The 22,992-nt window shown below is 56.1% G+C and overlaps 1 protein-coding gene and 1 non-coding gene across 2 annotated transcripts in view; one reads left to right on the plus strand and one right to left on the minus strand.

Moving 5' to 3' along the window:
* The window catches only part of FBLN1 (fibulin 1), an 81,413-nt gene extending 59,501 nt beyond the window's left edge, over positions 1 to 21,912 (plus strand). The window contains exons 15-17 of the mRNA XM_068970599.1: positions 426 to 568; positions 2,578 to 2,709; positions 21,143 to 21,912. Of these exons, the coding sequence (XP_068826700.1) occupies positions 426 to 568; positions 2,578 to 2,709; positions 21,143 to 21,282 (415 nt within the window). The 3' untranslated portion in view covers positions 21,283 to 21,912. The remainder of the gene's footprint in view (positions 1 to 425; positions 569 to 2,577; positions 2,710 to 21,142) is intronic.
* TRNAG-CCC (transfer RNA glycine (anticodon CCC)) lies at positions 11,748 to 11,820 on the minus strand. Its single transcript has one exon. It is a non-coding gene; the product is annotated as a tRNA-Gly (tRNA).
* Positions 21,913 to 22,992: the final 1,080 nt, after the last annotated feature.

A 22,992-nucleotide genomic window follows, 5' to 3' on the forward strand; every position in this document is an offset into this window, starting at 1 on the left:
TCCCAGGAAGGCCAGACCTTGTCTCCCTTGCTTGCTTTTGGTGTCCCTGGTGTGTGACACCCAGCAGACACTCCGAACACACTTGTTGAGCAAGTGAATGAATGAATGTGATTTGCAGTTGTAGACACTGAAGCTCAGTTCATGTAGCTGGTAAATAGCAAAACTTTGCTTATCTCGGCTGGGGCAGATGGAAACTGGGGTCTGTCTTGGGGGTTCGACTCCCGGTCCGGTTTGTAGAAGAACCCGGAAGCATCCCCTCGGAGCAGCCGGGCTGGGAGGCCGGTGCGGGCCTCTCAGCGACGGAGCCAGCCTGGGGCGGGTGCTGCTGCCCGGCCACCTGCTGCTCTCCTGGGCCCTGGGCTCTGTCTCTGAGGGTGTCCGGGTCCCCCCTTTCCCACCCCGTCTTGTGCTGTGGCTCCCCTCAGGCTCCGCCAAGAGAAGACAGACACGGTCCGCTGCATCAAGTCCTGCCGCCCCAGCGATGTCGCCTGCGTGCTGGACCCGGTGCACACCGTCTCCCACACCGTCGTCTCGCTCCCCACCTTCCGCGAGTTCACCCGCCCCGAAGGTGAGTGGCCGCTCCCAAGTCTGGAGCCGGCGTGGGGGTCCCGGCAGAGGCCAGCGTCTGGGGGACCATCCCTGCCAGGGCAGCCCCCTTGCTGAGGCTGACAGCTTGACCTGCAGGAGCAGCTCCTTGGCGAGATGTGGGTTTGGAATGCTGACCCCTCCCTGCTTCTGCATCTCCTCCGTGTCCCCAGACTACAAGGCAACCTGGTTCCTGCCTATTCCCCGCCCTCAGTTCAGTGGAGGGGGTGTGGATCTCATTTGGGGGATAATAGTCGTTCAGCGAATAGCTATTAAGTGTTGATTCTTTGCCAAATGTGGGGTTATCAGGGAGGGCTTCCAGGAGGCAGTGACCCTACTCTGGGTCCTGAGGGGCCAGTAGGAGGTTAATGTAGGAAAGTGGGGAGTGGGAGAGAGGGCCAAATCAGAATACCTCCAGAAAATCTGGAGGTGAGTGGGGAGTGTGTTTCTTTGAAGAAGGAAGCCAGGGTTTTCTGGCTGGAGTGGTAGAGGCTTGGCAAGAGATGGGCTGCAAAGGTAGGCAGGAGCCTGCACTTGGAGTTGGGGCTTCAACTCCAAGGTTTTGGGAACCAGTAGAGGGTCGTGACTGATGCTTTTTGCACAACAAAGCCGCATCCTGGAGACCGAGGGGCAGGTGGGTTGGTGTGGCTAGACTGACTCCAGGGAACCCCACAGTAAAGGGGTCAGTGTGCCCGCCACAGCAGCTCCCACGGCAGTGTCGACCTGCCATCACGGCCCCTTTCCACACGTGGGGCCAGGGCAGCGGGCTCCCCGTGCCTGGCAGAAGGCTGTGGGCAGAAAGCTGCTCTGTGTGCCTTCCTTTGGGGTGTGCGGCCCACGTGCCAGGGCCAGCCAGCGTGGTCTCGACACCCCCTTCCCCTGTGGAATCTCCACCCCTCCCCTGTGGCTTTCGGAAGAGCTCCCCATGAGAATTAATTCAGCCAACTGAGCCTCCTGGGTGTCAGGCTCTGGGACGCCATGGTGAACAAGAGCCCTCCGTCCGTCTCAGGGAGGTTAGACAGGTTGCCTCGTGTCTACACATGGCCCCAGGGTCGGGGGAGTGACTCGGGTGTGTGTACCAGAACACAGCCTGGCCGTGGGGGTGCGAGGGCAGGAGAGGTGCCCAGGGACGGGCTCACCTGCAGGAGAGGTGAGACCCCACCTCCTCGTCCCTCTAGAAAAGGGAGGCACAGAACCTTCGGAGGGCAGCACGGACTTGGCTCAGAGAGCATCGCTGACTGCGGTTTGCCCTATGCACCATGACGGGTTCTGCCAAACCACTCAGATCCTCCCCAAATCCCTCTCCCCCGTGCCGTGGCCCCCCGGCTGGTGCTGACCCGCAGTTTGGTGCTACAGGGAGCTGGGCGTGTTTAGAGGTGCCTGTCAGCATCTTGGGCCAGGACACCTAGACCTTGACTGTTCACGTGGAGAGGACCCTTGGTGGGCAGTGGCGGGCCACCTGCTTCACTTCACGGTGGAGAGACTGAGGCTCAGAGAGGAATCCCCACCACCACCACCCCAGATTGCGTAAATCAGGCCCTTGTGCTCCCAACCCTGATTTCACACCATCAGGTGGCCCGGGAGATGGATGCAGCCACCCACCCACTTGGGGCCCGGCCCAAGGAGGGGCTTGCCCGACCCCCATCGCGGTGGGGCAGGGACCATCTTGACCTCTGCCACATCCTTTGTCCGCCCCCCTTCCCCATCTTCCCAGCTTCAGGGAGACTCCTAAGCAATTACCAGTTACTTCCTAGCCCTGGCCCTACCAGCTAAGTGCTCCATGACTTCCGGGAGGATCCAAAGTCTCTCCAGGCCTCGGCTTCCCCGTTGGTGCAAAGAGGGCACAGACTGTGACCTGGGGTCCCTCGGGCCCCCTGCACCTTCTCCATGCATGGGGCCCTCGTGTTGTGTTCTCACCACACTGGGTCAGGCCTCTCCGGGCTCGCGGGGCCCAGCGCTATGCCCTCTCCATGCCTCGCTTCTCTCTGGCAGAGATCATCTTCCTCCGGGCCATCACGCCTGCGTATCCTGCCAACCATGCTGACATCATCTTCGACATAACGGACGGGAACCTCCGCGACTCTTTCGACATCATCAAGCGCTACATGGACGGCATGACTGTGGGTGAGTGGCTGGAGAGAGCAGGTTCACCCAGACGCCCGCTGGTCCTCCAGCCCGTCATGGCTCAGCCGAGGCCTGTCGCAGACCAGCCTGGTTCCCATCCGGGTCCCCTGGTCCTTCAGGGCCCAGCTGGAAATCCACACCTGTCAATCACGGTGTGAAAAGCGACCAGGGGGGAGATCCCTGGAGCCTTAGTCTCCCCACCTGCAGATGTTGTTTGTTGTTTAGCTGCTATGTCGTGCGTGAGTCATTTGCGGCCCCGTGGACTGTGGCCTACCCAGCTCCTCTGGCCAGGGGATTCTCCAGGCAAGAATACTGGAGTGGGTTGCCCTTTCCTTCTCCAGGGGATCTTCCCGAGCCAGGGATCTACCCCTCGTCTCCTGCATGGCAGGCGGATTCCTTACCCCCTGGGAAGCCCCTCCAGGTCTCCTAGGTCCTGGATTTTGTCGGCCTGAGCGGAGCGTTATGGAACGTGGTCTGTAGGTGGCACTGTTGGCTCTCAGAACCCCGTCCCTGAGGCCCCAGCCCCGACCGACTGACCGTTGTGGAGCTGCAGCTGGAGACAGGATCGTTAACTCCTCTGTTGCCAAAGAGCCATTTATAGCGACTTTACAAGCTCTTAAATGGGTTTGCATGTTGTAAACATGACTGGGGGCCCTCCCGCCCCCAGCCTCCTCCTCCGCTAGTTGGCAGCCAGAATAATTAGTTAATTACAATTAATAGTACAGGAGTCCTCTCTGGATTCCCAGGGGAGGGCGTGCAGCCATAAAACTTGCTGCTTGCCCCTGAGTCACTGCCCGCCCTGGGCCTCAGTTTCCCCCACTGTTAGGTGGAGCGATGCGTTACGGGACCTTCGGGCGCCTGGGGACGGGGGCAGGCAGGAGGAAGCGGGGCCAAGGGTATGTGTCCCCCCGCCCCCCCAACCCCTGTGCGTGGGGGTTGGTGAGCAGCTCGTGGGCACCTGCACACAGAAGCCCACCTGGGACCTCCTTTGTGCTTGACGCTGGGCCGGCAGGTGTGGCTGCAACACGGCCCACCTTGGGGGCACTTCTCAGCTCTTAGACCACAGGAGATGGAGTCAGATCCTTCCGACGCACTCGTTCATTGCGTTTCTGGGCTCCTTCCTCTCTGTACTGGCCCTGAGCCTGGCATTGTGGATACAGGGATGGGTCAGTACCCATACAGCCCCTGCCCCTGAGGGCTTTGCATTCCACCGGGTGGCAGTGGGGAGGCAGAAACAGGTCATGGGAACGTAGTGGTGGAGAGACAGTGACAAGCAGCTGCGAGGCCTCACTGGGGACTCCGGACAGTGCTTGTGTCTTGGATTCCCAGCTAAACCCTTCCTGGAGTGACCCGAGCCAGGGGCCGGGCCACAGCTGGGCCCAGAGCCAGTGGTCACAGCACGTTTTTCTTGCTGCCTTGAAACTCCAAACAGAACCAACCTGGGAGCCTGTGTTTCTTGGGTTCCCATCCACTGGGACAGAAAATCCTGGCACCTCAGAGGCTGGAGGCTCCCGGAGGCTACCCCTTCCAACTCTTTCTTGGAGGCGGCCTCCCAAGCAGCGAGGGGGTGCTGGCCAGTCTTCCCAGGGTGACTCGGGCCGGGGGTGGGGGTGAGGAGGGGACAGACCCTGGTGTGAGGGGCGACCACAGGTGCCACCATGGAAACACAGCATCCTCTCCTTGCCGCGTTTGGTCCCGTGGGCCCTGGTCTTCGGATTCGGTGCCAGCAGAGGGCCCAAGCTGGCCCTGGGGAAGTCGTCCTGCCTGCGGCCTGGCCTCCTGGGTGGGCCTGGTGTCCAGCTTCTCAGTCCGTTTGCCGGACGTCTCGTCTGGTTGGGCCCCTGGAGTTTGCCAGTGAGCTCTCCCACGTGGAGGGTGAAGGCCAGCGGGGACGGGGGTCTCCCTGGGGTGTGACCCAGGCTGTGCTGGGCTCCTGTCTCGCCACCCGCGGGGTGCTGTCTTGTTTCTCTCCTTGGAGCCCCTTTGCCTGGACTTCCTTATCCGCCGCTCCCTCCAGCGCCTCTCCTGCCCCATAGAACTTCTGTGACCCCTGGAGCGTCTGGACTCTGAGGGTAGCCACCCTGGCACACGCCAGGCCTGGGCATGGGCCTGTCCACCTGTGATGGCTTGTTCTGCCACTGGACTCTAGCCCAGTCTGAGCGGGGTGGGAGCCGTCACTGGGCATGCTCACCCCCGCATCCCGTCTCGGTCTTTGCAGACGCCTCTGGGGCCGTGATTGTCTCCATCGGGCAGAGGAGGAAGCTAAGGAAATGACCGCCTTGAGACTGAGCTACGAAAACAGCAGGGCCCAGTTTGCAGGCGTGTTTTCAGCTGTGCGTTCTCGTTTCAAGCAATGTCTTAGAAACCTTCTAAGTCCGTGGAGAGGGAGAAAGTGTTTTGTGGGCCACTCAGACCTCCCGTGTGGGGACTCCTGGGCCCATTGAGACCCCCCTGGGCAGCCCCCACTGCTTGCAGCACCTGGGAAGGGGCCGCACCTTCTCATAGGCTGAACCCCTGCCTGCTCTAGGCTTCACCCTGAGTGGACACTGGGCACCGGGTCAGGAAGGCTTCCTGGAAGAGGTGAGGTATGAGCTGGGTTGTGGTGCACGTGAAGGAGCAGCTGACACTCAGTGCTGGAAGCAAGTTCTTCGTCACCGCCACACTCTGTGACATGTTGGGAGTCTTCCGTCAGCAGAGGAGGGACCAATGGCCAGAGAAGGCAGGTGTGGTTTGTGCTGGGCACCCCTGCTGCTGGAGGTAGAGCGGGCCTAGAGCCCAATCTTCCCCAGACACCCAGAGCCGGAGCTCTCGGACGGTGGGTGTTGACTCGGGCAGAGTTACCAAGAGTTTGTGTCCCAGAAAATTAACCAGTGCACAAGCCGCTGAGACCGTGACACGGTGAAGGGCGTTGCTCCCCCAGATCACAGAAGGAGAAAGCACTCCAAGTTGATTAAGAACCTGAAAGGGCCAGACCTTCCCCTAATGCGTCCTTTAAAAACCAGCTCTCCGCAGGGATAAAGGTGGCTCTGAGCAGGGCTGAGCTGCTCTCTCCTTAAAGCCGGGTGCAGCCACCCTGTTACATTCCTCTTTCACCAGCTGTCAATGAAAAATGAAGAATACATTTTCAACCTGTGCAAAAAATGCTCTATTAATGCCTGAGGTATTCTCAGGCCACTACAAAGCCTTCCTTATCCAGCCCCGGCTTCACTCCGCCCAGCACAGCACTGGCTGTGATCAGGGGCTGCTTCAGAAGGGGCCTTTCAGGTAATAGTTCCTGGAGATGACTAACGGGGGCCCTGGTGAGGTGGGTGCAGTCTGTGTATCATCAGCCACCAGCAATGGGGGACCCTCCCCTGGGACTCCCCAGGCCCCTGGATGGTTGGTGGTATCTGAGCCTCAGCCCTCCCTGACCCCTCCTTGCTCACTACTCCTTTTTAACTGTTTTTCTAAGGAGAGGGAGGAAAAAAAATCTGTCTATATAGAGGGTGTGCTTTGGCAAAATTTCTACTAGAACCTCCCCAAAGCCAATAGGAACTAGACAGCACTCAGCTCAAGCTACTTTTTAGACCCAATGGTTGATTTCGTGAATGGCCCTCTGGATCCTTGGTGGGCATCACCGTTGCTATAGGAAAAAAACGAAGAGCATCACTGTCAGCTGGCAAGCAGGTGTGCTGCACGTCCAGTCTGTTCTGGGTTGTTCCCTGCGCTCCTCCTCCGCCCCTTGGTCCCCTGAGAAACAGAGGTGCTCCTATCTTCAGCTCCTGCCCGGGTACCATGGCAACCAGTCATGCTCCCAATAAAGTCTGAATGAATGGAGATGGTCCAGCTCACCTTTTAAGGCTTCCCAGTGGTAAAGAATCCGCCTGCTAATGCAGGAGACACAGAAGACGTGGGTTCGATTCCTAGGTCGGGAAGTCCCCCTGGAGGAGGAAATGGCAACCCACTCCAGGATTCTTGCCTGGAGAATCCCACGGACAGAGGAGTCTGGTGGGCTACAGTCCATGGGGTCACAAAAGAGTGGGACACGATTGAGTGACTGAGCACGTACGCATGGACATGGGTTAGGTTGAGGAGGGATATTCCCTAATTGCAGACGCCATTCTTGTCATTAGAGGAAATGATAAGGAGAGCTCCTAGCAGCACCTGTCATGTAGTAGGTGCAGTCAGTATTCATGGAACACAAACTTTTTCGCATAGCCCACGTTGTCTGTGCCAAAGCCTCTAAATTTGGCCCATATCTCACCACCCGCATAACAATATCCTCACTCCCCCCTCCTCAAGGGAACCAAAGCTTTTACATTTTGAAAGAGCATTCTAAGTTTTATTTGTGAGCATACAAGGACTGTTACTGTATTTCACTTTTGAATAATATAAATGGCTGGGGTGGCCCTTTTAGGGCAAAACACCCTGGACTCTCTGCTTCCACCGTTGGAGCACTGAGCTTGGGGTCAGATACTCTGGCATCGGTTCTTGCTTGATTGTCCATTTTTAGCTGTGTGACCTCAGGCAGGTCTCATAACCTCTTTGAGCCTCGGTTTTCTTCTCAGTGAGATTGCCATAGTAATGCTTGCCTTGCCGGGGTATGAGGACCAGAAGGAGTTCTATGTACTGTAACATAGCTGGGTAGGTTGTTAGGGGATAAATGAGCCACTGTGAGGAGGCCGTTTGGGGCTAGAGAGCTGGTGAGGTCTCAGAGCCCCGTGAAAGGACAGGAGAGCAGCCAGCGGGAGGCACATGGGATGCTACTGGGACTGTTCTCCCCAAAGTGACCTGGGAGCTGTGTCATAGGCACCCCTCGTGGCCTGGGCTGATGAGTCAGGCCGGAAGCAGAATGGTGGAGGCCATGCCTCCCGAGTTCTGTCATCCTTGAATTATTTATTCAGCAAGAACCTCCTGGATTCCTACCCCATGCCTAACCCCGTGCTGGGTGCTGGGGAACAAGTTTACACTCAAGCCACAAATCCTGCTTTCACGAAGTTGCCTCCTAGCTTCCCTAGCATCCTGCCATCTGAGTTCCTACAGTTTGTTTTTCAGCAGTAGGTTTTGCCTCTGTTCATGTCTCAGCGGGAGAGACAATAATGTGGCAAGGCTGCAGTCTACAGTTGACTTTCTGCGCACCGCACAACCCTAGGGGGTGCCATTCACAGCCCCTTCTACCTGCACTGCGCAGCTTGGTCAGCTGTACACAGCAGCCCCAGCGCAAGAGCTTATGCGTAAAGACAGCTACCCGCCTGTACCTCAGCCCCTGGCCAGGGGAAGCCTCATGCAAAGCAAAGAGCTTGTCTGCCCAGCCGTCTGCCTTCAAGTCACTCTCAGTCATTCCAGCCTGCAGGGCCCAGATCGCCTCTTTGAAATCTTTACCTCTTAAGGGGTTAAACACACACTGCTGACCCATCCGGGAGCCTGATTCGGAAAGCTTGGCCCAGAATCAGTACACATTACGGATGAGATTCAGAAATTCCACCTAAAAACAACAGCGCGGCCGTCTCTGCTGGTGATGAGTGATCGGCCCTGTCCTGCTTTCACGGCAAATCCCGGGATTAGGCGCTTTCTCTTCTCCAGGAGGCACAGCCCCCGCCCCACCCCCTGGGGCCACACCCTGGCCGGCAGCCAAGTCATTTCCCGGGGATGCAAAGGGGCGGGCCTTGGCCGACCTCACCTGGAGGTTGGCAGTCCTTGGAGGGCAGGGGGATGCAGAGGGCAGGCGGCGCCCTCTCAGAGGCCTGAGACGGGGCGTGAGAGCGGGTCGGACACCAGCACCTTTTGTGCTGACTGTGCTGGGGCCTCACGGAGCAGCGATGGGCCATAGGCATTGGGCCCGGAGCCATCGTGACTCACAGGAAAGCAGATATTCCTGTTGCAAAGCCCTGTGAGGAGGGCGCCCGACACCCAGTTTCACAGAAGCAGAAACTCTCAGAGGCCACCCCCAGGCTGGCACGGGACTCTTAGGGCTCAGTGGGGTCTTCTGCTTTCGTGGGCCTCACTGGACACCTCTCTCTCTCCTCCTGCCCGTGGACCCGCGCATCACGTGGGCTGCATCTCACACCTGCTTGCCCCCTGCCCCCCACCCCCGCCATGAGGTCCGCCAGCCTGGCTGGAGCCTCCCTCCTTTCTCAGCGGGGTGCTTCCACATGGTGGCGAAAGGTGCCCCAGCCACGAGGCTCCTGAAGCCGGGACCCTCTGCTCCCCTCCTCCCGCCCCCGCAGCCGGTTCCTTAATGGGTCTACCGGGTTTTAACCCCCACCTTTCGCGTCCAGTCCTGCCTCCTGGCTGGAGACGTCTTCAGCCTCAGCTTGCTTATCTGCTCCCCAGCGTCCAGCATCCTTCCCTTCCTCTTCCCTCCGCTTTGCTCCAGACACACCAGCCCGTGCCAGAGACCGCAGCCGCTTCATGGCCTCTCCTGTCCCCTGGACTTGAGCTGTGGCATTCACCTGCTGCTCCCCTTGGTTAAGCTCCTATCCATCCCTCAGAGCCCAAGTCAGCCGTCACCTCCTCTCGCACACCCTCCATGCCCCATCCCCCAGGGCCGAGCTTCTTATAGACTCTGGTCTTTATTCTTCTAGCAAATAACGTGTGTGTCCCAAGGGAGCAGGCTGTGCTCTAGGGACGCATTGGCCAAGAGAGACAGACGGGAATCCTAGCCGTGTACACGTTTCCTTCCGGGGGTAGGAGCAGGCAGGAGACAAGTATAACATCCACACTGTCAGGCAGTGTGAGTGCTATGCAGAGGGCGGGGGAGGAGACGGGAGCAGGCAGCCGCTGTGTGTCTGGTGGTGGGAGACATTCGTCTGAGGACCCGGGGAGCTGAGGAAATGAGCCGTGCAGAGATCTGGAGGGGGAGCTCCAGGCAGTGGGGACGGCAGGTGCAAAGGCCCTGAGGCAGAGGCGAGCCGGGCATGTTTGAATTGCAGTGGCCAAAAGGAGTACGTCAAGGCTGTGTATTGTCACCCTGCTTATTTAACTTATATGCAGAGTACATCATGAGAAATGCTGGACTGGAAGAAACACAAGCTGGAATCAAGATTGCCAGGAGAAATATCAATCACCTCAGATATGCAGATGACACCACCCTTATGGCAGAAAGTGAAGAGGAACTAAAAAGCCTCTTGATGAAAGTAAAAGAGGAGAGTGAAAAAGTTGGCTTAAAGCTCAACATTCAGAAAACGAAAATCATGGCATCCGGTCCCATCACTCCATGGGAAATAGATGGGGAAACAGTAGAAACGGTGTCAGACTTTATTTTTCTGGGCTCCAAAATCACTGCAGATGGTGACTGCAGCCATGAAATTAAAAGACGCTTACTCCTTGGAAGAAAAGTTACGACCAACCTAGATAGCATATTGAAAAGCAGAGACATTACTTTGCCAACAAAGGTCCGTCTAGTCAAGGCTATGGTTTTTCCTGTGGTCATGTATGGATGTGAAAGTTGGACTGTGAAGAAGGCTGAGCACCGAAGAATTGATGCTTTAGAACTGTGATGTTGGAGAAGACTCTTGAGAGTCCCTTGGACTGCAAGGAGATCCAACCAGTCCATTCTGAAGGAGATCAGCCCTGGGATCTCTTTGGAGGGAATGATGCTAAAGCTGAAACTCCAGTACTTTGGTCACCTCATGAGAAGAGTTGACTCACTGGAACAGACTGTGATGCTGGGAGGGATTGGGGGCAGGAGGAGAAGGGGACGACTGAGGATGAGATGGCTGGATGGCATCACGGACTCGATGACTCGATGAACATGAGTTTGACTGAACTCCGGGAGTTGGTGATGGACAGGGAGGCTTGGCGTGCTGCGATTCATGGGGTCGCAAAGAGTCGGACGCGACTGAGCGACTGAACTGAACTGAACTGAACTGAGCTGAATGAGGCAGGGTCTTGAGGCCGCCACAATGGCTTGGGCTTTACTGCCAAGTGAGGTGGGAGCCACGGGAAGGTTTTGGGTTGAGGTGGGAGATACTCCCTCTGGGCGCCTGGGTGAGCCTGGGGATCTAGTTCCATGACCAGGGATCGAACCCGGGCCCCCTGCTTTGGGAGTGCAGAGTCTTAGCCTCTGGACATTGTGGCTCGCTCTGTGGGCTTCCTTCATAGCTCAGCTGGTAAAGAATCCGCCTGCAGTGCAGGAGACCCCAGTTTGATTCCTGGGTCGAGAAGATCCCCTGGAGAAGGGAGAGGCTACCCACTCCAGTATTCTGGCCTGGAAAAGTCCATGGACTGTATAATCCATGGGGTCGCAAAGAGTCAGACATGACTGACTTTCACTTTCATGCAAAACCTTTCAAAAAACCTGTGCAGGCTGGAGGTGACTGTGTGGCCCCGGCAGGAAGGGTGGGCAGCAGACAGATTCCGGATACATCAGGGGGTAGTGCCAGGTTTTGCTGACGAGTTGGGTGTGAGACAAAGATGACTGCATGTCTTGACCTAAAGAGCAAGCAGACTGGGGTTGTCAGCAGGTGAGCTGGGAAAAACTGACACGGCAGCGCTGGGGAGGCCGCACGCGCCCTTTAGCATTAAGACTGTGGGCCTCACAGGGGTAGAGTGCGTCTGGGAGGCGATCGTGGGTAGATGGCAGCTGGAGCCCCGAGACCAGACACGCTCACGGAGGAACTGAGTGTAGACAGAGAGAGGAGGTGGGAGCACTGTGGCCTCTTGTGCTCAGAGGTCAGAGAGATGAGCGGAGGCCAGCCCGGGGGAGGAGGGCTTCCCAGGAGGAGGGGCATGAGCTGTGTCAGTGATGGTGACTCTGGTCAGATGAGGACAAAGCATTCGCCACTGGATTCAGGATTGCCCCAGCTGATGGCGACCTTGACCAGGCCATTCTCAGTGGAGTGGGGTCGAGGGGAGACACACCAAGGTAGGGGCCCTGGAGGCGCCGCTGGGGGACTCCTTCCAGAAGGTCTGGTGTGCGTGCGAGCGGAGAAATGAGGTGCCAGTAGGGAGGGTGTGTGGTCACGGCATTGTGAGTTTTCTTTTTTTAATATTTATTTATTTGGCTGCACTGGGTCTTAATTGCATCATGTGAGCACTAGTGAGCATGTGGGATCTAGCTCCCTGACCAGGGATCGAACCTGGGCCCCCTGTGTTGGGAGCACAGAATCTTAGCCACTGGACCACCAGGGAAGTCCCCATTGTGAGTTTTTTGCTTGACTTCCTCTTCCGCCGGTTGTAAATTTCTGGAGGCAAGAGCCTACAAGGGGTTCATTTGCTGTACCGCCCCCGACACCCTATTTGTCTTTCTTTCTTGCACACCCTTGCATGCACACGCACGTGTGCACACACAGCATGCCCACTAGGAGGTTCCCCAGGCCCGGTGCCCAGCAGGCTGCAGGATCACACTTGCCTGCTCACATACAGAGTCACCAGGGGGTTAAATGAGCCCAGAGTGGCCTCTCAGCATCTCCCGAGTTCTCCTGCGGATCGGCTGCGTCCAGAATGATTTGTGATGCTCTTACCGCTGCTGTTATGCACCTTCTGAAAAGCCTTTGAGATCACCGGCACGTTCATAAATTATTCTTTTTTTTTTTTTTTAAGAAAATGAAATGTTTTTAGCCAAACAGCAGCAGAGGCATCTTGTGTGAAATTAGGGGGGAAAAAAAGAGTCTGATGATGACACGGATCTTCCGACGGCCTCACCTGACAACCGTAGCTACACAGAGGACCCAGACACTCACCATCAGCCACTGTCACCAAGAGCACTTCCCGCAGCCTCAGAGTCGGGTGTTCCCAGGTGGATCGTTCGGTCTGTGCTTATGGCTGAGAACTCCGCGTGTCGGGTCCTCGACGGTCACAGTCGTCTCAACAGCAAGGGCACTGCTGTTTGCTGAACACTCCCAGCATGTAGGCCACACGTCCTGTGTCACTTGGGTTTCCCAGACGGCTCAGTAGTCAAGAATCCCCCTGCCAATGCAGGAGACAGGGTTCAATCCGTGGGTAGGGAAGATTCCCTGGAGGAGGGCGTGGGAACCCATTCCAGTATTCTTGCCTGGAGAATCCCCATGGACAGAGGAGTCTGGCGGGCTGCAGTTCATGGGGTTGCACAGAGTCGGACATGACTGAGTGATTGAACAACAGCTGTGTCACTTATCCCTGTGGGAGATGGCCCCGTTCTCCAGGTGAGGACACTTGAGGCTCGGAGGGGCTTCCAGGCTCAGGGGGCATGACTGAGGCCTACACGCAGCCTGGTGGGGCTGGATGTGGGGTTTCTGCTGCCACGACCGTCCTGTGTGACCTTGAACCAGGCAGAGTCCTCCTCTTTGAAGTCTGTCCCAGCCCTAAGATTTCTCATCTAGGGGCACCTGGAGACATGCAAGGGGGCTGATGAGTTTGGGTCTAGCAATGGGGAAGGGTCCCCAGCAGGTAGGTGGGTGGGAGCTGATCCAGGCGGAAGGACTCACAGAGAAGGAGGGGGGGATTCTCGCACTTCCCACCCCTGCCGCATCCTGCGCCAACCTGTAAAAGCAGGTGCATCAGATGCAAATTCCTTCCAGAAGACTGCCCGGGCCATCTCTCCCGCCGGCCGAGGCCAGGCGGCTTGGCCGAAGGGCAGCGGCCCAGGGTCTGGCTTCAGGGGCAGGCTCGCTGTTTCTGGTTCAGAACTCATTTCACCCCCAGAGCCCCCGTTGCTCCTCCTGGAACCGTGAGGCCCCAGCGCATGTGGCTGAGATGTTGGGGGAGGAGATGGCGGATGGGGGTGTCTTCATACCCACCATGGGCCCCTGGAAATGCTGGTTCCTGCATCCAGGAAGGACCCTGGAAGGCTTTGTGCAGAGCTGACGTTTCTTTTCCTCTTTCTACCCAAGGGAGAGGCGGGCCTCGGGGGCGTTGACTCTGGTTCCCTGCTGCTGCCCCATGCAGACCCTCTGGTTTGGTCGTGAGAGACCCGGGAGGAAGTGTGTTTATGAGAGCCGAGAAGTCGGGAGGATGGTTCTGCTGAGGCAGACTTTAAATCTGCAACTGAGACCCCTGTCCTCTACCTTCCAAGCTCTTACTGGGTGTTTTTCAGGCAAGAAGAACAGAAGACAGGGATTGGAGAGCTCCATTCCTTCCCTGCCCGTGACCGATATGATTGCCCTGTAGTTCCTCTCTGCCGCTTTTGCCCTGTATGGATGACTCACCCAAGGGCAGTACCTTCTGGAAGTTTCCTGCACACCACGTCAGGGCAGGTGCGGTCGGGTGGAGAGAACTAAGCTCAGGGTCTGTCCCGTCTGGGCGGCGCTGTGCCCTGACAGCCCTGTGATCTGGGACATCAGCCCCCAGAGCCCCAAGCTCCTCCCCGGTGGGAGGGAGGCGACGGTCCTCCCCCCTGAGGAGTGTGGGGAGCACGGGAAGGAACAGTGGATGCGGGGCCCGTCCGTTCCCGTCTCCTCCGCCGCTGTGGACCTCCTTCCTGGCCCATCTCCACTATAGCTTTGGGCGTTAGACGTCCGGACCGTACTTCTTCCTGTTCTCGCGTTTTCCTCTTTGCCTTCGGTCTGTGCTGCTCACCCTGGCCTGGAGTTATCCCTGTCAAGGAAAATGTCCTGAGATCCGGGTGATGGTTTGCTTTTTTCCCCATTGCCCACTGTGTTAGTGTTTGGTGAAACCACGTGGGTCTCCTCTGAGCTCCAAGGTTCTCCGGCCTGGCACCTTGTCCGACCAGGCCGACTCGTCACCTCCCCCTGGCTCGTGGCTCTGTGTGGCGGCCGCAGGGCCAGACAGGGAAGCCTGGTTCCAACCTGTCGCCTTTCTGCTTGCACGTGGGCCACACCTGAAAACCCAGTGACCCGTGGCTGTCATCCATTCCTTCCCGCCGCTTTTGCTTCTCCGGGCGATAACTTTCAACTTTATAAACTGTGCTTAGTGCTTCGGTCTCTAGTTCGTGCGTTCATTTAGCAATTCACTTATTGCCGGCCCTCCTATGTGTCAGGTTGGTAGTGGGACCGAGGACCTACTATGTTCCAAGAGCCAGAGATAGGAGAGTGACCAGTGGCGCAGTGGGTAAGAGTCCACCTGCCAGTGCAGGGGACACGGTCCCGGTCCTGGAAGGCCCCACAGGCTGCAGGGCAGCTAAGCCTATGTGCCCACAACTACTGAAGCCCTCGCAGCCAGACCTTGCGCTTTGCAGCAAGAGAAGCCGCAGCAATGAAGAGCAGCCCCTGCTCGCCACAACTAGAGCAATCTGCTTGCAGCAACAAAGGCCCAGTGCAACGAAACATTAATTAATTACATTTTAAAAAGATTGACCAGAAAAGAAAGTCTGTGCCCTTGGCCTCTGGCCTCACACGGCAGTGGGGAGACCGTAACAACAGAGAAGAACCAGTGTCTCCATAACCTGATTTCAGGTGGCGACCACGTCTTATTCTCATCTGGTGCTGACTTGCTTCCCTCTGCCTTTTTTTTTTTTAACTTGAAGCTCTGTCTTTTGAAAAGCACAGTTCATTTCCACTGGCATGAGGTACCATGCCGTCTCTGGATGGATCATCGTTTTTGCTAAGATGCCCTTCGACAGCCCTGTTCACGCCATTACACTTGGTCAGTTAGAATCGCAGGACTTCTGAGTCGGAGGCTGAACTTCAGAAAGACGGTGGCTCGTATGAGGTCACAGGGCTGCTCGGTGAGGAAGGAAAGGAAAGCCAGGCTGTGATTCCAGGTCTCCACAGACCTGTGTCTTGTGCAGATGCCCTCACGGATGATCCTCCTCCATTCAGACAACGCGGGCACGATCAGTTGTGACCCCAGTCAAACGGCAGAAGCCTGGGGATGGCTGCAGGGCCCTGGAATCCAGACCACAGCCCCCAGGAGGTGTTGGAGGTCTCCCGCTGGACGCTTGGGCTCTGTGTTCGGGCTCCTGGCACATCGGCTCCAATTTACAAAGCAGAGACGAGACATGAAGGTGAAGTGCCCGAGGGGACCTACATTTTTCAAAGGAAAAAAAAAAGACTTAATTATATCTTTCAGAGGCACAGACACGCTGAGGAATACCAGCAGTGTCTGGGACCCGAAGCAGAAATGCCAAAGATGAGGACATGGGAGATTAACACAGTTAAACTCGGCAGTGTGGCCTTTTTTTTTTTCTGGGGCTCTTGAAAGTTAGGGAGGTAAACACCCCAGCAGGGAAGATGGACAAGGCAGGCATGCTGGAAAGAGCCTTTCTTTCTCTCCTGCATTTTGCTGCAGGAATGGTCTTTCCACATAAAGCTGCTCCTGCTCAGAGCCTTCAGTGGCCCCTTCCCTTCAAGACAGAGGTTTGAGGGGCCCTCAAGGAGTAGGGTCCCTTCTTTCCTCCCCTCTCCCCTTCTTCTCTTTTCTGTCTCTCCCTCTGCTTTCATCCCACTGGATAATTGTAACGGTGCCTCCCCTGTGTCCTGCCCCGGGCCCTGGGCTGGGGACAGTGGACAGAGATGAACGTGATAGAGACCCTGCGTCCGAAGGGGGAGTCAACTGTGAAGGTTCCCTCGAGGGAGACCAGGTACCAGGTGATGGGAGTGAGGCTGGCGGGGCTTCATGAAAGAGGACACAGGCGGGCTAGCTGGTCCCCAGTGCCTGGCGCAGAGCGGAAGCCAGCCACACATCTGTAGGAGCAAGTGACGGATGCGGTTGGACCACTGGTGGAGGTTCAGCTTCTAAAGTCTGTGATGCCATGTTTGGGCAGCAAGGGTTTCTCTAGTGCCCTCTTGTTTTCCCTGTCCCAACAGCGGTCTAGAGTCGGTGGTGGTGAGGAAGCCAGGAGACCACTGCTCTGGGTTCCCAGTTCTGTGAGCCTGACAAGGTGCGAAGTCCCTGAGGAAGCCCTTTACCACCTCCTTAGCCTCCTCTGTCTGTCTTTCCCCAAGATTAACTCTGTTCCCAGAACTAACTGAAGCCTTCACACTTAGGGCCTTTGCACAGGTCCTACCTACCTTGGGCCTCCTTGGTGGCTCAGATGATAAAGAATCTGCCTGCAGTGTGGAATACCTGGGTTCCATCCCTGGGTTGGGAAGATCCCCTGGGGAAGGAAATGGCAACCCTCTCCAGTATCCTTGGTGAGGATTCCACGGACAGAGGAGACTGGCTGCAGTCCATGGGTCGCAAAGAGTTGGACACGACTGAGCTGCTGACACCTTCGCTTCACTTAGCTCGCTGGCTCCTGCTCAGTCTTTTTTATTTAGACGTATTTATTTTGGGCTGCGCAGGGCTTCTCGCTGCTGCGGCTTCTCTTGTTGTGGAGCACAGGCTGCCGGCGCTCGGGCTCCAGTGTTTGCGGCCCATTTGCTCTGTGGCGTGTGGGGTCCTCCCCGACCAGGGATCAAACCAGCGTCTCTGGTATTGTGAGGCAGATTCTTAACACTGGACCACCAGGGAAGCCCCCGACTTAGTATTTAAAATCCAGTTTGAAGTCAGCTCCTCTGTAGAGTCTTCCTTAAACTTCCCTTGTGCAGAATGGCCGCTATTGCATGGATGGATGGATGGTTGATGGATGAATGGGTGTATAGATGAATGATGAATGGATGGGTGATTGGATGGGTGGGTGGATGGATGGGTGGGAAAGCTGTGAAGAAAGAAGTGATATCAGCAGAAAGTCTAGGTTCAGTGAAGGTGAGGACCAGGAGGTGGTCGTCAAGCTTGAGCTAACCTGGGAATGAAGGGAGCATGTTCACTGAAATCAGAGCCCCCAGGAAGTGTGGCTAGGCTGAAGTAGAAGTGGTCAGATCCACAGAGTGGGTGTGGCCTGAGATGTGGACCCCAGGTCACAGGAGAAGGGTAGGGTGGCTGACCCCCTGAGCACCATGCTGTGTCACTCCCAAAATGCCTTGCTTAACCCTTGCAGATGCCCATGTCTTCCACCTCAGTCGTTCTCTTGTTAGATGCAAAGATCCTGAGACAATCCAGCCCCTGAGTGTGACCTACATCTGAAGTTCAGCCTTCTGCTCCCTCTTCCCCTTCTCAACACCCTTCTTCTCTAAAGCACCTCTTAGCCTCCTTTAGTGGTCTGTTTGGCCTCTTAGCTGTTCACAGTCAGAACACTTAGCCAACAGCGTGACACATTCTGGTCTTTAGGCATCATTCATGAAGTGCCCTAACAGTACATATTGAGATTTAAATATATTTTCTATACATCCAGAGCTTTCCTTTCTCATCAATGTTTAAGGCAATCTAATAAAAATATTCAGCATTTGCTCTATTTTTCAATCATGGAGGAATTCGGTCCTACTTGAACTGAAATTCATATTACACTGGAATGCTGTGGAGCTTCATGGTATCCAGTGCTTATTTCTGAGGGGGAAGCAGCAGATGGCCTTGTGATGGTTTTGTTTCTGACTCTGAAGATGGCTGTTTAATCCCTGTTTCACAGAGGAGGAAGTGGGGACTCAGAATTTCAGTAACCAACCTGGGATCATGCTGCTGGCTGAGGTCGGCTGGACTCAAACCTTGTGTCCTGAAAGGGCTTCCCTTGTGGCTTAGACAGTAAAGAATCTGCCTGCAGTGCGGGAGATTCAGGTTTGATCCCTGGGTCGGGAAGATCCGGTGGAGAAGGGAGTGGCTACTCACTGCAGTATTCTTGCCTGGAGAAGTCCATGGACAGAGGAGCCTGGCGGGCTATAGTCCATGGGGTCACAAAGAGTCAGACACGATTGAGCAACTAACAACAACAATATATACTTTCTGTTTATAATAATTAAACTATATATAATTTATATGTGTGTGTGCTGCGTGTGTGCTAAGCCACTTCAGTCGTGTCTGACTCTTTGCGACTGTATGGACTGCAGCCCGCCAGGCTCCTCTGTCCATGGGATTCTCCCGGCAAGAATCCTGGAGTGGGCTGCCATGCCCTCCTCCAGAGCATCTTCCCAACCCAGGGATTGAACCCACGTCTTTTTGCGTCTCCTGCATTGGCAGGTGGGTTCCTTACTGCTTGTCCCACCTGGGAAGCCCACATATTTATATATCATATATTAATTATATGGTATTGAAAGGGCTACAGTCCATAGAGTCACAAAGAGTCAGACACGACCGAAGCAACTTAGCATGCGTGCACACACACATACAGTATAATGATAAGATATAGAAATAAATACCTGTCTGATCATAGCTTGCGGAAGTGTTCCCTCCACCTCATTGCTCTCTGTCCTAAGTAAGCTAGCTCTCAGGCTCACTGAGCCTCTCACCTCTTTCCTTCAAGCCCCCTGAGCCCCTCTGAGCACTGCCCCAGGGATGTTTGCAGGTATCCCAGGCCACTGAGGCTGGTGGGCACCAGTGGCGGTCTCCGGCCCGGGGAGAGGAGACGGTCACACTGGTGAGGGACAGGAGAGTCTGGGGCTGTGCTCGCCACAGGGGCCATGGGCAAACCAAGGGTGGTGACAAGCCCCCGTCTTTAGCCGGGAGCTGACGATGTTCGTGGGCGTTCAGACAGGACAGAGCTGGGATGTCATCACCAGGCAGGGGCAGAGAAAGGGTGCTGACAGCCCACCGAAGCTTCTGCTTATCTTTTCATCAGAGCTAGAGCCCTTGTTTGCTTAGAATAGCCTGGAATTCCACCCCACTGCTGGGCACCTTTGAAGCACAAGCCCAGGGAGTGAAAGGGGGGATGGCCTGCCCAAATCCCCTTCCTGAACATGAACTTGGTGGTCTTGACCGAGAACCGGCCACGGGTGCAAAAGGCCTTGGGCCCCTTTAGACCCCCCCAGAGCCCTCACTGATCTCAGTGTGGGTGTGAAGGGCCACGCTGGGTGCACATTTCCCAAGTGAGCGGCAGGGCTGTTTGTACAAACCAGCCTGCAGTCAGCAGTTGGACACAGCAAACAATCTGCATCCTGGCTGGTTCTCAGGCTCCAGGGTGTTGTTTGCAGACAGCCCTGCAGTGATGGGTGATTCTTGAGCCCACCTTCAGTGACGTCATGTTGGGCTTAGAAATTGTCATATGGCACAACCAGACAACCAGCTGCTCCAGCATACTCCTGTGCCACACAGCTTCGGGAAAGTCCTAATATCAGAGCCAGGGTGACGGAAGAGGGTCCCTCCTAAATGTCAATAGCTGTAGGGGTGGCACCTGCTCTGTGCCAGGCACGGGGATCTGCAGGGAGAGAGCTACTTCCTCCAGGAAGCCTTTACTGACTCCCCCGCCTCCCTCACCTCCATCCTCACCCCCGCTGGACAGCGTGCGGACTTCTGTCAGAGCATGGCACTCACCTAGGTCCACCACCAACTTTGAAACCAGGGTTCTATTTGTTTTCTTGGCACCACTATGAACAGCACCTGGTACCCGTTGAGGAATGTGTGAACGCGTGCAGAAGTGAGGCAGTGAGCCCGCCTGTCCGGCAGGAAGGTGGCCCTGCACCCCTGGGGCTCACACCTTGGTGGACACTGAGCTGGGGGTGGGGTGGGTTGGGACCAGTCAGTGCAAAGCACAGGCTCACGTGACATCATCTGCTCGCTGAGGAATCTGAGGCCCCGAGAGGGTGGTGGGCTCTCCACGTCCAGCCAGGAGGAGAGCATCTGGTCCCTGAGCGCAGGGCTGTTCTCTCCGTGAGATGCTGGGTGCCCTGCGTGGGCAGACGGCGACGTCAGGGTCCAGCCTGGAGACATGGAACTTTCAGGGACAGGACACTTGAGGTTGTTCCTCCTCCACTGCGACTGAGCTGAACGTACCGGCCCTTCCCTCTGAGCCCCGTCTGGGGAGGCCACCATCATGGCCTTTGCTGGGTCCCTACGCTGGTCCAGGCAGACCTCCCTGCCACCCCCCAGTAGCTTTACACGGCAGGCTTCTGCTTCCCCGGACAGACACCTGTCTCCCCCATGCCGTCTGTCCCTCTGATTGCCCTGACCCATCTCTGCTGCTCAAGCTGCCTCTTGCTCACCAAGAACACTGGGCAAGGGTTCAGGTGTCACCCTTCATAAAAGAGGTGTGGAGAAAGAAGGACCCAGGAGTGTGTCCCATAGGGAACCAGGATTTCTCTGCTTGGATAAAGGGTTTCCAGGCCCCCGGGACAGTCCTCAACGTGAGAGACTGGGGGAAGAGGCTCACACATGCTTTGTTTCTTCCCATGGGTCACAAGTGGGCACAGTGGGTTAGGAGAGAGGGGGATGGGTGTCTTCTGGGCATCTGCTCCATGCCAGGCCCTTTATCTAGACTCTTAAGTTTTTGGTTAGGTAGACGGTGGTAGAGGAGGAAACCAGGCTCACAGAAAAGGAGCTGGCATGGAGCCTAAGGCAAGGGCTCCAAAGCCTGCTCACACAGACTCATTGACGGTGCGAGCTGCACACAGCGGACAGGCTGCAGTGCGCCCGCTGTCACTCGTCCCTAGGGATGGTGGCAGAGCCTGGGGGTGATCACTTGGAGGGAGATGCAAGCACCTGGCTCAGGCGGGACTTGATGAGGTCCGGGCGCACCTGCAGCTCTGAAATTCCCGGAGGGAAATCGTGTCCCCGGTCTCCACGCTGCTTCGGTCCCTGCTAACTCCCCAAACAACTTCTGCTCTCTCCCCAGGCGTTGTGCGCCAGGTGCGGCCCATCGTGGGCCCGTTCCACGCCGTCCTGAAGCTGGAGATGAACTACGTGGTCGGGGGTGTGGTGTCGCACCGGAATGTCGTCAACGTCCACATCTTCGTCTCTGAGTATTGGTTCTGAGGGGCCGGTTCGCAGCGCACCCAAGTCTGTGCCTCCGGGCCAAGTCATTGCGCTGTGACGACGCCCTGTCCCTGTTTGTACCACCCAGACGTATCTCGGTTTTATGTATTTGTTTGTAGCGTTAGGCCGACATGTATTAAGCTGGGCCAGATGAATTAAGTCCATCTGTTGTCTTTTGGTGTTTAAATGATGAGTCCAGTGACTTAACTGTTTGGTTGAAAACCTTGCTTCTCTTTTAACTCAAAGGTTAAGTTTTGCTCCCTTTTCCTGTCTCTGGGCTGGGCGTTGCTAAATGACCAAGGTGGGGGGAAAAAACATTTTTCAAGGGGCAGCTAAGTCCAAATGGCAAGAGAAGACCAGTTCTTGCCCTGATTTTATGAAATTTTGACATTTGGTACTTTTTTTTTTCGCCAATCAAGTTTTGAATATGAAATTCTAAAGACACAGTTACCAAAGCAGAGCAGGTATGATAAATTCTATCCAGAAGCAGCACGCTGCAGTGCCCCGGGAGCCCTTCAAAGGTCAATTAAATTGTGTGGAAACAGAAGATCCCCTGGTAAAGCCACAGCCTGTTAGGTTTGCGTGCAGCTCCAGAATTTCGCCAAAGCAGTCCCTGGGTTTTCTGCACCCTGCCTCCATCCTGTATCATAGGTGGGAAAATAAACAGCTTTGTGAGCCTCCTGATGCTGTGTGCATGGGAATCTTTTAAGAGGGGCGGTCCTGTCTAGCCAAGGGTTTGCAAATATTCCCCAAGACCTTCTCAAAACCCTCCTGCCTCCCAAGGCTCTGAGGTGGGGCCCAGCCTGTGTATTGGGAAAGCCTCCAACCCACATTATTTCTGACAGCTCGCCACCCCCCACCCCACCCCCCCATCCCCAGGAAGCGTGGCTCAAGCACACTCCACGCCCCAGGCTCACCCCAGCAGGCGCATCACGGAGCTCTGCTGGTGGTGTCTCTCGTGGGTTTTCTGATCCCCTCTAGAAGCTGCCAGGGGGAGGTGAGGCTTCTCTTTCGTGGGAAGGAGAGACCACCACATGCACTGAATCCCTCTGCACTCAGCAGCCTGTGCTTCATTTATTCCTCCTGGAAACCCACCCACGTGGGTGCAGTTGTGCCCGATTTAGAGACAAGCAAACCGGGCTCAGGGCTTGTCTGGTGGCTCAGCAGTAAAGAATCCGCCTGCCAGTGCAGGAGACCTGGGCTCGATCCCTGGGTCAGGAAGATCCCCTGGAGAAAGGAGTGGCTACCACTCCAGTACTCTTGCCTGGAAAATCCCGTGGACAGAGGAGCCTGGCGGGCTACAATTCACGGGGTTGCAAAGGAGTGGGACACGACTTAGCAACTGAACAAGAACAACAGCTAAGCAACAACAGAATTGGGCTCAGAGAGGAGTCAACCACCCAAAGTCACACGGCTTTTCAGAGCCAAAGAAGGGATTCAGACTCAGTTCATCAGATTCCAAACTCCATTCCTCTCTCAAAGCCTGTGTCAGAAGAGACGTGGGAATTGGGCTCAGAGAGGAGTCAACCACCCAAAGTCACACGGCTTTTCAGAGCCAAAGAAGGGATTCAGACTCAGTTCATCAGATTCCAAACTCCATTCCTCTCTAAAAGCCTGTGTCCAAAGAAACGTGGACAGACTGGATTTGTGGGGATCCTGGCGCCACCTTCGGCGTGGACAGTGGACCAAGGGCAGCGCACTCCCCCAGGC

The sequence above is a fragment of the Capricornis sumatraensis genome, chromosome 4 (genome assembly GCF_032405125.1).
Source record: "Capricornis sumatraensis isolate serow.1 chromosome 4, serow.2, whole genome shotgun sequence".
In the NCBI taxonomy this organism is placed as follows: domain Eukaryota; kingdom Metazoa; phylum Chordata; class Mammalia; order Artiodactyla; family Bovidae; genus Capricornis; species Capricornis sumatraensis.